The sequence below is a fragment of the Dermacentor silvarum genome, chromosome 11 (genome assembly GCF_013339745.2).
Source record: "Dermacentor silvarum isolate Dsil-2018 chromosome 11, BIME_Dsil_1.4, whole genome shotgun sequence".
NCBI classification, from domain to species: Eukaryota; Metazoa; Arthropoda; class Arachnida; order Ixodida; family Ixodidae; genus Dermacentor; species Dermacentor silvarum.
Genome location: NC_051164.1, coordinates 52,761,597 through 52,776,623, shown reverse-complemented (window position 1 = coordinate 52,776,623; position 15,027 = coordinate 52,761,597). Strand labels below are relative to the sequence as shown.

At 48.6% G+C, this 15,027-nt stretch overlaps 2 protein-coding genes across 2 annotated transcripts in view; both read left to right on the top strand.

Annotated features, from left to right (window-relative positions):
- The window catches only part of LOC119433007 (uncharacterized), a 280,121-nt gene that overhangs the window by 23,588 nt on the left and 241,506 nt on the right, over nt 1–15,027 (top strand). The gene's annotated exons all lie outside the window — the stretch shown is intronic.
- The window catches only part of LOC119433266 (trafficking protein particle complex subunit 5), a 42,026-nt gene that overhangs the window by 5,189 nt on the left and 21,810 nt on the right, over nt 1–15,027 (top strand). The window contains exon 3 of the mRNA XM_037700415.2: nt 14,189–14,315. Coding sequence (XP_037556343.1) covers nt 14,189–14,315 — 127 coding nt within the window. The remainder of the gene's footprint in view (nt 1–14,188; nt 14,316–15,027) is intronic.

Here is a 15,027-nt window from a genome sequence, read left to right as displayed (position 1 = left end):
CGGCTCGCTCAAGTGCCTCAACCAAGTGAGAGCCATGTGGTCAGTCTCAATCGTGAATGCCACTCCGTCGACATAAGAGTCGAACTTTCGCAGAGCTAAAACTATCGCGAGACACTCCTTCTCTGTCACCGAGTAGTTCCTTTCTGCCGGCGTCAACGAACGGCTCGCGAATGCAACTGGTCGGAGAATGCCTCTGTGCTCCTGAAGCAAAATTGCATCTAAACCCAGGTCGCTTGCGTCTGTTTGAATCACAAACTCCCTATTCAAGTCGGGCAGCTGCAACTTTGCCGTGTCTGCGAGCACCTTTGTGAGGCCGCGCAGTGCCACCTCCTGCTCTTGACCCCAAGTCCAACGCTCGTCTTTCCTCAAGAGCTTCGTTAAAGGCGCTTGCACTGCCGCACAGTCTGGAATGAATTGGCGATAAAAGTTCACCAATCCCAGAAAGCGTCTCACTTCGCCGATATCTTTCGGCGATGGGTACCTCAGTATAGCCTCTAGCTTATCCTCACTCGGCAGAATGCGGGCCGTGGTCCAGCGTGAAACCCAACAGCGATATTCTGGTCACAGCTATCTGAGCTTTACTTCGGGTTCAGCGTGATACCCGCGGACCTCAGCCTGTCTAGGACGTCTCTCAAGTGGCGCAAGTGCTCGTCGAATGTTTTCGAATAAACCACTATGTCGTCTAGATATGTGAGAGCATGTTGCCACTTTGCATCTCCTAGAACTCGGTCCATCAACCTCTGATAAGTAGCGGGAGCTCCGACTAAGCCAAAAGACATTCTTCTGAACAGAAAGAGCCCCCTGCGACAAGTGAAAGCCGTTTTCTCTTTGTCACGCTTGTCCATTTCGACCTGAAAATATCCACGACTAGCATCGAGCGTCGTAAAGTACTTTGCCCCGCCTAGGCTAGATACTAAAGAGGAAATGGAGGGTAAAGGGTACGCATCCTTCTTCGTAACCTCATTCAGCCTGCGGTAGTCTACACAAAGGCGATAAGTATCGTCCTTCTTCGTGACTAGAACTACCGGGAAGCCCCATGGGCTGTTCGACCTTTCCACAACGCCTGTGTCAAGGAGTTCGTCTAAGGCGCTGTCAAGTGCTTTTCGCTTAGTCAAGCTTATCGGCCGAGGATTACATTTCCACGGTGCAGCGGCACCCGTGTCTATCGTGTGCCTGACGAGCGTAGTGCGTCCCGGATGGTTCGTGAAAATCGCGTCGTATTCGTACAACAGCGATGACAGTCATGCCCTTTCTCTCTCCGGCACGCTGTTGACTTCTGACAAAAGTGGGTGCGCTGCCCCTTGCAACACCGCGGCACAATTTTGTGCCACCATCTCTCTGTTGCTTTCCTCGCCTTCACTGATTACTGTTCGCTCGCTCGGCTGTGGCTGGGTGTGGCCCGCTCGCGCCGCGCCCGAAGGCACGGGCGTTTTTGCGAAACGCTTCAACGCACCCGTTCCGGTCTCTCGGTAACTCTGCTGCCGATGTCCATCAAAATACCCCACTTGGTGAGAAAGTCTTGACCTAAAATAACAGGCACTGACAGACCGGGAAGATGTACGAGGTGTCGCCTGACGTGTCTCTCCCAGCGGATAACTAGCCTAGCTGCACCGCTCGATTGTGCTGTGCCGGAAGCAAGGCGGAAAGTGGTGTCACTATCTCTTAAGCAGGTATTGTTCTCGTGGAGATCATGTAACACTTCGGCACCAAATAAAGAAGCGCTTGCCCCAGTATCCGATAATGCAGCAAACTTCTTTCAGGCCATTGTTAGCTCGATGAATGGCGCTTGCGAGTCCGCGACATCTACGCGACAAGCCAAAGGCGCAAGTAACCTGCTATCACCTGTTGTGTTTGAGATCGCCGCCCGGGACCCAAGGTGGCCTCGCCCGTTTCCTGAACCACGTGCTCGGCCTCGGCCTGGCGTGCTTGCGCAGCCACAAGCGATGTGCCCCAGTCCGCCACACTGGTAGCAATGGCCACCGAAGCCTTGGTGGCGTGGGTGCCCGTTGCTCCAATCCGGCGGGCCGTAGCTTCCATGCTCGGCGGTTGGCATGTGCCGCTCCTCCGGGCTCGCATTAGTCGCAAGTTCCTGCTGCAGCGCATTGTGGGCCGCGTTATGCTGTGCTGTTTTCAGCGCATAGGCATATGGGTCCAAGGAGTATTCTGATAATTTCCAACCACGCTGAACCCGCTCGTCCGTGAACGATGCTGACGTGTCGATCCTAGGGAAATGTGAAGCGATCCCGCCGCCATTCTACGTGCAGCGAGGCTCGAGTGCCAGCGCGGCGTGTGGAGGCGGACGGTATGCTCGTGCCACAAGGATGTCCCCTTGGATGCGCTTTGCTTCGGCGGCAAGCTCGTCTAGGTCTCTGAACCTACATCCCCTGAAGTAGGCCACGAAAGTTGGGTGCGCTTGCCGTGTGACGCGCTCTACTTTCTTGGCATCGGTGGCGAGAATGCTCGCGAGACAATAAAGTTCGTTCATCGCTCAAACATTCTCCAGCAGGGACTCGTCCGGATGCTGGGTATGCAACTCCAACTCTCTCCTCAAACGCCACTCGTTGGCCGGAAGAAATTCCTCGCGGATGTTCGTGCAGAACTCTTCTACCGTGCGGGCTCTGTGTCCGGCCAGTCGGAACCACCAAGCCGCCTGCTCTGTCAGTGACGCAGGGACCACACGCGCGAGAAGTTCGGCGTCTGAAAGCCCTGTTGTAGGCTGATAATACTGTAGAGGGTCGAGGTACTCGTTTGTACTAGTGCGATCGTGGTACCTACTATAGGTAGGCATGCCTACCTTATTCGTGGTCGCTCGCTCTACGGCGGGGTCTGCATTGTGTTCTGCAGGGCGCCGGCTAAGCTCTGCATGACTTGCAGCGCATTCTGCAGCATTATTTTGCTCGACGGAATACTACTGCCCGAAGGTTCGGACGCATCCGCAGCTTGCGTCGAACTCTTTAGCGGCATATGTGCCTGTGTCTGCGGGGCGAAGCGGCGAGGCGCTCGGCGTGTTACGCCTACTTTCAGGCCCAAACCCTGCCAACGTGGCATTTCTGCGATCCTGGCTGTTCTGCGTGAAACACTCAAAATCAAAGCTACTGGCTTGTTTGGAAGCTGCCGCCGCATTAGCGCTAGGTCTCTGATTATCTGCCGCTACATCCGACAACATGAACAAATCTGTAAAGTCAGACAAGCCCGTCGCCATTGTTTGCTGTAACTTCAGTAATCCCAGCTCAAACAAACAGAAAAAGGCTTGCCGCGTTGCCGAATTCGAACCACGTTGGTAGTGCTAAATGTGGGGGTCTTCCCCAAACCGTAGTGCGTGCAATCGCAGCTACGTAGGGTTCGGGCGAATAAGGCAACAAGCGAATCAACTCAACAACGTTTATTGCTGCGGACAATAAAGCACACTTGCAGAGGGAAGTCCGCTCTGTAGAATAAGTAATAAATAGACTTGCCTCGTTGCCTGTGGAAGTCACGAAAGTGAGGTCACTCACGGGTTGCAGCGGGTATATCCGTAGGGGCAGGTTCGGTGTAGCGAGGTCAGAGTGGCCCGGGGGTCTCTCAGTCGCGCTCTTTTATACCTTTTTACCTTTTCGCGAGAGGAATGTCCTCCTCGCCCGTCGGATACCTTCCCTCTTCCCGCGCGAGTACACGTGTCGCGAGAGGCGAGCGAGAACCGGGAGAGGGCAAAGTGCCTCTCTCTCGTGTCCGCCTGGCTCCCGCTGTGCGCGCTACGTGCTCATGTGACAACGAGCATATGCGGGAGAAGATGGCGGCGTGTGCTCCCCACGGTGCACACGTATGGCGAGTGGGAATCGAGATGAGACAGGAGATTTTCCCAAGTGCAAAATAAACCCCTCAGTTCCCATTTAGTGCTTTCGCCTTCCAATCGCTCGAGCGTCCACATCTCTTGCGCTCCAAATCAACTTTACTGAATGTCGTAACACTGTCAACGTGTTTTGGCGCAGAACACCACTCGGCAAATTCTCGAAATAGAGCTCGTCTATCAGCAATGTCAAGCACCCACAAACATTAAACCTCCTGATGCATAGGAGCTTACTCTTATATCTTTAATACACAAAGAAAATATGAGAAGGCTCATCTCCACTCACGCCTCAAATGCATGCTGCCATCTTGATTTCGACAGTCGCTTGGCTTGGCTAGGCTGGCTTGATCCAATACTAGCTGTGACGGATTAGTAAAATGCATAGAGTTTCTCATCATAACACCTAGAGGGTAATCTGGTGCCACCGTCTATGCGAGTTTCCTAAAGGTACAGTACTAAAGGGCGCTGTGCCCTGACGAGTATGACAGGATACGTGTCTGTGAGGCTTGTGTTGGCTGGTGTTGAACGAGGCTTTGTCTAAAACGTGGATATGGCTATGCAAATAATGCATTCTTAAAATAAAATCTGCATAAAAGGCTTTCATTCACCCATATTACATCTCTCAATAAAGTTTACTGACTCTCAATGCAGGATCAAGTGAAGAAAAGCAGGAACAGACGACACGTTCTAAAGCGAGCGACAGTCTTGTTTGTCCTCCAACTTTAGCAGCCAGCTGATACTTTTTTTTGCTTCATGTAATTGTACATCCAACAATATATCCTCAAAATTAAACAAAACATGATTTTGTGTAATAATAAAGTTAAGCAGTTTTTACGAGGTGTTTCAGGAGGTAACTAATCAATGTGACAGACAGAATGGCGCTAGCCAGGCGAGTCTTCAAGGCGTCCTCTCCAAGAACGATGCCAATCCGAAGTCACAATATATTGGCATTCCCATGCATAGCACAGCGCAGCAGTGCCAGATTTCCCTCTAGGTAATATAGTGAGAAACTCTATGGTAAAATGTTGCTAGCAACGGTTTCCTCTTTCGTTTTGCACTTACGGTCCGGCTGTTTGAGATGGAACACGGGTGCATGAACCGCTTACCCAAGCAGGGCGGAAATAAAAAAAAAATTATAAAGAAAGAAATAAAATAAAGAACTTTGGACAATCAAATATCCAATCAGATACCCAATTGGAGGCACGCAAGGCGGTGGGTGCTGCACGAGTACAATGCACCCTGTAACAGAGCACTCTGAATATGCGAGTTTCTCAACTTAAACAACATGGTTGCTCTTCCACATTCACCCTGCTCAATAGATTTGGCGATGTTTGGTACTTTGTAGACATTATGTCAAACAGTGCCACTATGATCTTTCGTTAAAAATGTAATGTGTGACTAACGTTAGCATGGTATTGAGAGTACTGTGACACAAAGCTATGCCATTACCTCACACATTCACGGGCAATTTGTGGCAACCACGGGAACAGCGCATCAACATGGCGAGCATTTTGGTGCATCCACGGCAACTTCACGGAACCTTTTGAACATCATGGCCTCCAAAATCACAATGCAACACCGCCTGATTGCAGAGGCCATGGGAACACTAGCAACTGTGGTGCACTGACTTCCCCTAATGGCCTGCTGCTATTGGGTGACACCACACGATATCATGGGAGAGTGAAATAAGAAAATTAGAGATACAGTATCCTCTATGGAAAGTTTTACGCTTGAAATGCGATTGGGCACTTCACAAAACGCTCGCATACGATGCTTTTTATACCGAAACTAAAACAAACACTGCCATTACCAGTCGTCGGAAGTGACGTACTTAGGAGACTGTTGCGAACGAGTTCCTGGGTGATCTGCTTCAGTGTATCAGCGAACAGGTCCTGCACGTCTGCTAGATCCAGAGTTAGTTTACTTTGCTAGCTGCTTTGTGCGCTGTGCCAACGCCGTTACGTGCCAGCAATGTTCTTTTAATGTGTGTTGTTATCTGAGTCGAGCCGGTTTTCTCCTTCTGGTTGTCTCCGTTCAACAAGCAGAGCATCGATGCGTTCTGCCTCCACTCGTAGAAGAACAAATTGGGGTGGCCAAGCTAATGCTGCATATATCTGATGCGACTCTTGCGTGGCGAAGCTTTACACTAAGTCGTCTTGGACTCTCTAGTCTTGGACTTGGACTCTCTAGTCTAGTGTGGCTGGCGGGGGAATAGAACATGTCCTATCGCACGCCGGAGCCGCTGGAACAGGTTTAATCGCACGCTAGCTTGGCTGAATAGCAGCATCATTGCAGCATGCTGACAAATATGCAGTTCAGGTTCACTGATGCGATCATATAGCCTCCTTGGATGCGAGCGGGTTGAGTTGTACGTGTTGTTGTGGCTTCGACAAACAACGAAGCTCATCTGTGCTTACGCTGCGGCAATAACTGATTGTTGAGCTGCTGCGGGTCATGTTGAAAGTGCAGGATAAAATTTTAGCGATTTTAGAATCTCCGGCTTTGACATATCCGACTTCATCGGCCGCTGCCTGGCATGCTGTAAATGCCAGACTCGTCAACCGATCAGGACAACTACCGCCATCGGTAGTAAGGAATGATAAGTAGCTGAGGCTTGGCATGGCCGGCCAAGCTATGTCTACCCTCCAGCAGGGCTGTGGGTTCGGTGCTAAGTGCATGTAAACTCCGGGCCAGACAGGCTAAGCTCAGGCCATGATAAAGTTTCGCCAATTCACTCAGGCGGCATTGCATTCTAGCATAACTTGCTGCCGCATCTACACCAAGCCCGCTGCATCGCTTTCTCGTTTGTGACAGATGCAATCTGCAGTTCCTGCTGAGAGCGTTTCTGGCACTGAGTCAGAAAGGCTTTCGTTTGTCTACTTCGACGCGTCCGATGTAGAGCGTGCGAAATGACTCGAAGATAATGCACTACCGGAAACGATAGCTCGAGAATATTGCCCCTGAATACAACTTACCTTTGGTTCTTATGCACCATCGCAGCTTATAGTACTTATAGTCATCCCAAGAAAGCGTTTGCCAAGCAGATCTTGCATGGGTAAGTAACTGTGCTGTTGAAATGTAGTTTGTGCAGCTTCGTTAACTTCAGTGTACATGAGTTGTGCGTGCTGGCTGGTCCGTGTCGCACTTGCCTGCTGCACGCTTGCACTCTGAAATCTGAGACAGGAAAGATGTGTTCGGCCTTCCTCTACTCAGCGTTGCGTACTGCTCAGTCATTGCTTGTGTTCGATCGAGTAGGTGTTTGAGCCATACAACGCGTTGGCATTCTTGCAACAGCTCAAATCACGAGCTAAACGACAAAGCACGCCCAGAGACACCCATCAACTTGCGCCTGTTGAGCGAGCGAAGTGCCTACGCGCAATTGAAAGATCGGTAGTCGTGTACGATTCTCCAACGTTCGCCATTTCCGCATTGCTACAGCTTTGCCACCAGGTGCACGCATCATCTGCTTAGGTACTATTTAAAGGCTGCTAATGAGAAAATTTGACAATTACCAGCATTGCGGCTTTGCCAAGGTTACATTGATAGTAAATGCTAAGCATTTATAAGCAATATAGCCCAAGTGAAATTTCGTTGCCATGGACCCAGTGAGTCCACTCCTGTGTCAAAGTGTGCCAAATGGAATTTAGTGCGCCAACCTGATACGATCGCTGAAAATTGCACCTAACTGCGCCAAACAGTCTCGGATATGATGGCGTCTATCGCTGACAATTGGACCACTGGGGAATGAAAATGTGCTTTGTGATGATAGGGCAAGCCTTAGTTGCAACCTTAGTTGCAAACAGGAGGGGAAAGAGCACTCGCGTGTGTGTCCCGAATGAGCCACAGCGCCACGCACGGCGTCTGTCTTGCAAGGTGGCTCAACGGCAAAGGGCGGTTTCTGCTGAGGCTCGTGGCTTCAAGGTCAATTGGCGATTCATCGGTCGACATTACCTACTCCGGAAACACAGCTAGTACAGTAGAACGTTGCTGATACGTTTTTCATGGGACCGTTAAAAAAATAAAATGCAAGAGGCGAGAAACAGGAAAAATTGAAAAATGAGAGTAGTGTTGAACTGCACGTAATATATTTTAATTCTTACGTGTGAAAAAAAGTCGTAGTTTCGCCCGAAAGCCAAAGCATCCATGCAATTGCAAATTAGTAGGAAGCTGTACAAAGTAAGTAGTATAGTAGTTTTATCGTCCGTATAAACTTGTAAACATTCGCTCATTCACTATATTAACAAGCATGGTGTCAGCGCGCACAGGCAAACATGAACACATCACACTCAATGAGCGCTGTCAAACGCTGGCGTGAGGATGCGCCGCAGCAGCAGCGAATGAAGTGACCTTCCTACTGGTGTCTATTGCTTCCACGCAAACTGAGCACCGAGAACACAGCACGCACAAAGCTACGAGCCGCCGACACACCTGCACTGCCTGGACTCTGCCCCCGGCCAACGCAGATCGCTTATGGCCCGCTCGACCGCGCGCTGCCGCGCAGTACGCAGTTGATGCCAGAGTACAACGTCACCCACTCTCCCTTCCTCCCCCTCGCTCCCTCGCCGGTGCCTCGAGCGAACGGAAGAAGGTTTTGGTTTGTGTGGGTGAAGCTTCGTAATTCCTTTTGCTCTGTGTTCTATGGCATGCTGAGAATAAATCTAGAGTGAATATGGCGACCTGAAAAAAGAAAAGGGGCTTAGGACTGATCCTTAGGGGAGACCAGTTGTCACAGAACAGGGGCAGCTTCTCTGACGGAAGCTTACGTCACAAAGCCGTCACCGCTGACGGCTTGAGAAGCTTAGCATGTCCCTGTAGGCAAATCTGGCACCGCTGTACGCCGTGTGAGGAGCATGAGTACAATGCTAAACTTTGCTACCACTTTCAGTAGCAGTTTGGCAAAACTGTTCCATTTTATTGTCCCTTCAAAGGAGCGGCTTAGGAGTTATCATTAGGGGGCACCAGTTGTCACAGAACAGGGGCAGCTTCTCTGGCAGATGCTGACGTCACAAAGCCGTCACTGGTGACGGCTTGAGAAGCTTAGCATGTCCCGGTAGGGAAATCTGGCACCGTTGTACGCCGTGTGAGGAGCATGAGCGCAATGCTAAACTTTGCTACCACTTTCAGTTGCAGTTTGGCAAAACTGTTCCATTTTATTGTCCCTTCAAAGGAGCGGCTTAGGAGTTATCATTAGGGGGCACCAGTTGTCACAGAACAGGGGCAGCTTCTCTGGCAGATGCTGACGTCACAAAGCCGTCACTGGTGACGGCTTGAGAAGCTTAGCATGTCCCGGTAGGGAAATCTGGCACCGTTGTACGCCGTGTGAGGAGCATGAGCGCAATGCTAAACTTTGCTACCACTTTCAGTTGCAGTTTGGCAAAACTGTTCCATTTTATTGTCCCTTCAAAGGAGCGGCTTAGGAGTTATCATTAGGGGGCACCAGTTGTCACAGAACAGGGGCAGCTTCTCTGGCAGATGCTGACGGCACAAAGCCGTCACTGGTGACGGCTTGAGAAGCTTAGCATGTCCCTGTAGGGAAATTTGGCACCGTTGTCCACGCAAGTTTGCAAGCAGCACCTGTGCCGCAATGGGAATGCCAGGGCATTATGGGTGGTTTGACTTGTTCTAAAACATGATCATGGCTGCACAAATATTGGCATTCTTAGAGTAAAATCTTTGTATAAAGTCCTGGTGCAGTTTTAATGCATCTTAATGCTCACGCACATATAGTGCAGCAGGTAAACGGGAGAAGATGGATTCATGCCGTCGGAAATGACCACATAGAGCCAACAGGCAATGAAGCCGAGGAAAGCATAGCGGAAGTTCAAGGAACACAAAGGGGAGAATTGAGTTGAGCTGCTTTAGTAAATCACTCTTTACAGTACCGAGAAAGCCATGCTTACCATGAGAGAAGGCTTGGCAAGCTAGAAACATTCGGGCAGAACTCGGCTACGATGATTATCCACTATGTGTATAGCCAGAATGTGTCATGTAGTGCTGAGGCGCATGCGCTGCAGCCAGGCCCCTCCCTCGTACTTGCCTCTGGATATGCTGTGCCTTCTGTGACCCTGAAATACACGCACACCCAGTGGCACACGCACTGGGCCCAAAGTAGGCATAAAAGAGGTTCATTCAAGAGCGGCGCATGCCCAGTGGCACATACGCACGCGGGCATCAACAGTAACAGCAATGGGTAAATGCGGTTGAAACATGCGCAGTACTGGACGCGAAGCAAGTACTTCCTTAATAGACTGAAAGCTGTATTCAGTATCCTGGTCCCAGACAAAAGCTTGTCCTTGCCTTGACTTAGAGGTTCTACGACGTCAGCATACTGCGGAATAAATTTTGCATAATATCCCATGAGGTGCAGAAATGAGTGCAAAGCCTTGTCAATTGGCTCTGGAGCCTCTGCAATAGCCTTGATTTTATTTTCTGTCGGCAAAGTGCCATGTGCGGAAATTTTATGGCCGAGGAAAGTTAATTCAGGAACACTGAATACACACTTGTGATTCAACTGCATGCCTGCATTGCTTATTCTAGAAAGGACATTTTGCAAGTTTCTATGTATCACGGTCATGTTGCGTATGACCCCGAACAAGTACATCGTCAAGGTAACATAATGTACCCGGACAGTCTTTTTAACACAGATGACATGATCTGCTGAAAAGCAGATAGCACAGATACCAAACCGAAACACACTCGCTTAAAGTGAAAAAGATCCTCATGAGGAATAAATGTGGTAAGCTCATGGCTTTTCTCGGATAATAGAACTTGATGATAAGCGGACTATAAGTCCAACTTACTGAACATAGTAGCATCAACCAGTCGATGCAAAAGTTCATCAGTCCTGGGAAGAGGGAAGGCGTCGATGACGATCGCCTTGTTGGGCTCTTGAAGAGTCGAATGGTATTGTCCTTTTTTTTGAACCATGACGGAGCGGAGAGGTCTACTCGGACGCTGACACTCGTTCGATGATGTCAGCTGATTCGAGACGATGCAGTTTGGTGGAGACTTGTTCACGGAGAACCAAAGGTAGCGGACGTAGTTTCGCTGAAACTGGATGAACAGAAGGTCGTAGACAAATGTCATGGATGAAGCCCTTTACAAGTCCTAGTTGACCTGAGAACAGATGAGCGAATTCCGCTGCAGCGTTTTGCGGTAGAGACAAAGACTTGATTTTTCGACACCGATACAGCTTTCTTCCTCTACTCTGGTAGCCTCTGGCCGCCTGCAGAAAAGTGTGCAATGAACGTTTCCACATGAGCCAAGGTATGGCAGGTGTACTTGTAATAGGCAGAAAAGGCGGCGGCGGAGAAGTGAATGCCATGTTTGAAACAGTGGACAAAGGAGAAGTAGACGCAGGCTACGTCGAGTCCATGTTGGCAGCAGAAGTAGAGCTGCGACAGGAGGAGAGAGCAGTTGTAGCGAAAATCGTGTACCTCGTCACCAAGATGTGGTATCAGGCCTGGCACGGTGAGACCTACTTGGGGTGGCCTAACGGCCGGGGCGCTGAGCGCCGCAGAGAAAAGAGACTTCTTTCTTTGGGGACCAGGCGATGACAGAGTTTATTCGGAGAGCGGGAAGGGATCAGTGCAAATTCTGATTACAACATTAGGTGCGGCTGGGCACCAGGGGTCAGGATCAATTCGAAACTGAAACAAAGCAGAATACAACACCTGCTCTTCACTCTTTTCTGAATGCTTTATTTCATAATAAAGCGAATTCCCATACACAGCTACTATTGGTCAATAGCTGACATCAATCAAGAAGGGTGTTTTGATCAGTGTGCGTCTTCCTGTGTTTACGCAGTTTAATAAACATACTGAAGTAAGCGAAAATATGTTTTCAATTTTCGATAATAATTACGTGCTTCCAAAAGAAGCGGACGTCTGTCATCCTTGGTCATGACCACCCACGTAGGAATTAAACTTTGGCCACCAGCTTATTGGTGTCGTAGCCATCGGGTCTCGCTAATTTCGACTAGTTTTGAATGCTCAACTGGCCTTGAACCATGCGAAACTTAAGGTCAGACCACACGCACGCTTGCTAGCGCGCGCTCACTTCTGGCTGCTCCTGGTTAGAGGCCTTGGCACACTTCGCTTGGTAATGAGTTCTTGATAGCGCTTTAAAATGCGTAAGTTTGATGTGGCTACTATCCGTCGGTCAAACTGGTGCAGTACAAAGCCAGTTCGCGCCCCGTAGCACAGCGAGACAGGAGCACGTGTGTGCAAGCGCGTACTCAAGCCAAGTTGCGCACGAAGCAAACGCTGCAGTTGCAAGTAGTTGCGGTCTACTACGTAGCATAGATACCGCGGCCGCCACTGGGTGCTGTGATGAGTTCACTGGCTTAGGGTGCCTCGATGCGAGGAGGACATGAGGACACCCCAACTTTTTGCGGCAAAGAATTTCTCAGTCTAATATAAGTTGAAATGCATTTCTCGACTTCGATAAAAAGTGGTTCAGGGCCCCTTTAAGTGACTGTCAATTTTAACTTTGTGTAGTACTTAACACTTGCACGTCAATCCAGTCTAATACACCAACCTTTAATATGACCCTTATTGCACGGTTTATTTTTTGGTCTACCTGCCGTGGTTGCTTAGTGGCTATGGTGTTGGGCTGCTAAGCACGAGGTCACGGGATAAAATCCCGGCTACAATGGCTGCATTTCAATGGGGGCAAAATGCGAAAACACCCGTGTATTCAGATTTAGGTGCACGTTAAGGAACCTCTGGTGGTCCAAATTATTCTGGAGTCGCCCACTATGGCATGCCTCATAATCAGATTGTCGTAGTGGCACGTAATACCCCATAATTTAATTTAATTTGATTTATTTTTGGTCTGTTGTGCATCTTCTATTAATTCCATCACTTCAGCATGACCCTATACAGTGCTGCCTTTTTATGCTTTACCCATTATGCCATAACATCCCATAAAGCTTCATCATCAGGCCTAGTTAATGTATTGCCTGCAAAGATGGACTGCATTTTATTTTAAATCTAGCCAAAGACAATTTGACAAAGTTTTGTAAACTTCAACTGCACAACAGCAGGCCATAAAATAAGAATAAGGGGGGGCTTGGCGGGGTGCTCGATGTGTTGCATTCCGTCAGCAATATTGAAAAAGTACTTTTTTCTATATTGGTTAAGTGTGCAGCGAATAATTAATGTGCCCTTTGGGATTGGAAATTCAATTCTTCTTTAGGAAAAAATGCAGCCTGACTTACTGAGCAATAAGATATATTGAAATATATTGAGAAATAAAATAAGCAGTATATATATATTGAGCAATAAGATAAGAAATATACTAATTGAGATGACTTGGTTGGTGTATTCACAAAGCATCATCCTACCATCTTGACTAGATTTCTCTTAAGAATGCTCATGTAATTAGGTAGATTTAGGTGCACATTAATGAAATACAGGTGGTATCTCGACCAGGGGTCAGATGATGTGGGAACTTCATGTGCCGTGGAGGAGTAAGGAACGTGGGGCTGGGGCATGACGTCCAGGATGTTCTAAAAGGCACGTTTATATTTACATTTTATACAAGGATGAGGAGCAATGCAGATAAGATGTTCAAGCTGTAGCTGCCGATTCTTGATCACAGGGCGTCCGTCTTGTCTTTTAACTCCTCTGTCACCCGGTCACGTCATCTTCCCCCAATCCGGTGTCGGGAAAAAGGCAATATCACCCTCGGCCAATCCGGGCGTTTGCAGCCTTTTTCTTCCGAGGAGAGCTTGGTGCTGGCGTGGCCCAAAACACGCGCACGTCGCTGTTCACAAACATGGAGAGGGAAACACAGTGACCCCGTCTCCAGCACGGATGTGGCAGTTTAGGCTCATCGGTATTCCAGAAGGGCTTCTGCGTCTTGTTCGCTCTTTCTTAGTCGCCCCAAGATAAGAGGGAGGCACCCAGGTCTTCGACGGCCAAGAAAGGCACTCCGAGGTCACTTCGAGGAATGTCCGCTTGCAAGTTGCCCGAACTTATTTGGAGGTGTCCAGCTGGGAACTGGCTCCAACTGGCTTTGAACCACCGCATTTGGAACTGACTCTGATGAAGGCGTTAGCTCGTTTACCGTTGTCGTGTTCTCTGTGAGCGACTGGTATCGCAGGGTAAATGCCCTACCACAACAGTGGTCAAGAAAGAATCTGTAGTCCCCTACTACAACATGCCTCATAATCAGATCGTAGTTTCTGAATGTAAGACCCCGGAATAAAATTTTTTGGAAGGTCTGTCGCAATCTGTGACTGAAAAGAATAAGCTATCGGCAGTTTTTATACAAGCGTACCGGCCCACAATAGTGTCTGTTAAATATGAAAGGGGGTGTAGTTACTGCTAACATGATGGATGCATGCGGCTTTTGCAGGTTGTCCGAGTTGGGATTCCACGTCGGCCAGAGAGTGCTGGACCTCCTTTTTGTTCGCGAAAAGAACTACAAAAGGGAGACCAAGCTCCTCAACATTCTGCTCTTCGTCAAGTCGTCTGTGTGGAAGGTAACGTACCGGCCGCGATGGCTGTTGCCTTCTGCTGCTAAACATTACTTGTGGGCTCGACTCTCGACCCTGTTGGCTGCTTTATAATGGCGGTGGAATTCACAAACATTTGTGTACTTTGATTTAGGTGCACGTTACAAACTGCCAGGTGGTCAGTCAAAAGCAGGTTTGTGTGCATTGTGCATACTCTACTTAAGTTACTGTGACTTAATTACTTTCGCTGGTAACATTGTAAGTTGCTAATTCTTCTTTGAGTCGGGAATTGCTATAACTTTATTACTTTGTCATGGTAAATTCTACACATAAAGTAGGTTGCTTGCAAGTTACTTTTCTAAGCTGCTCTCATCTCATTTGCTGGAATTTTTCAGTGACAATTTGGCCCTGAAAAACAAGTGCAAGTTGTCCAATTAGAATTTCTAAAACTGTCTCTTTTTGAGGGCAAGTGCAGCATTAAGATAAGGCCTAAGTGTCCCCTAGGAATATAGAATTTCAAGTTACTTGAAAATTGCTCGCAATTAACTAGTTACGTTTTCCACAGATTGGTATTCTACTCAAGTAGTTTTTAAAATGCAGTAATAATACTTTACTCAGAGACTGTTGTGCCTGATGCTCTGTAACTTAAGTTGAGTACTGTTTTTGAGGGACTTTTGCATGTCTAATAGTAATCTGGGGCTTTCCACTATGGTGTCTGTCATAGCACGCATTCCTTCGC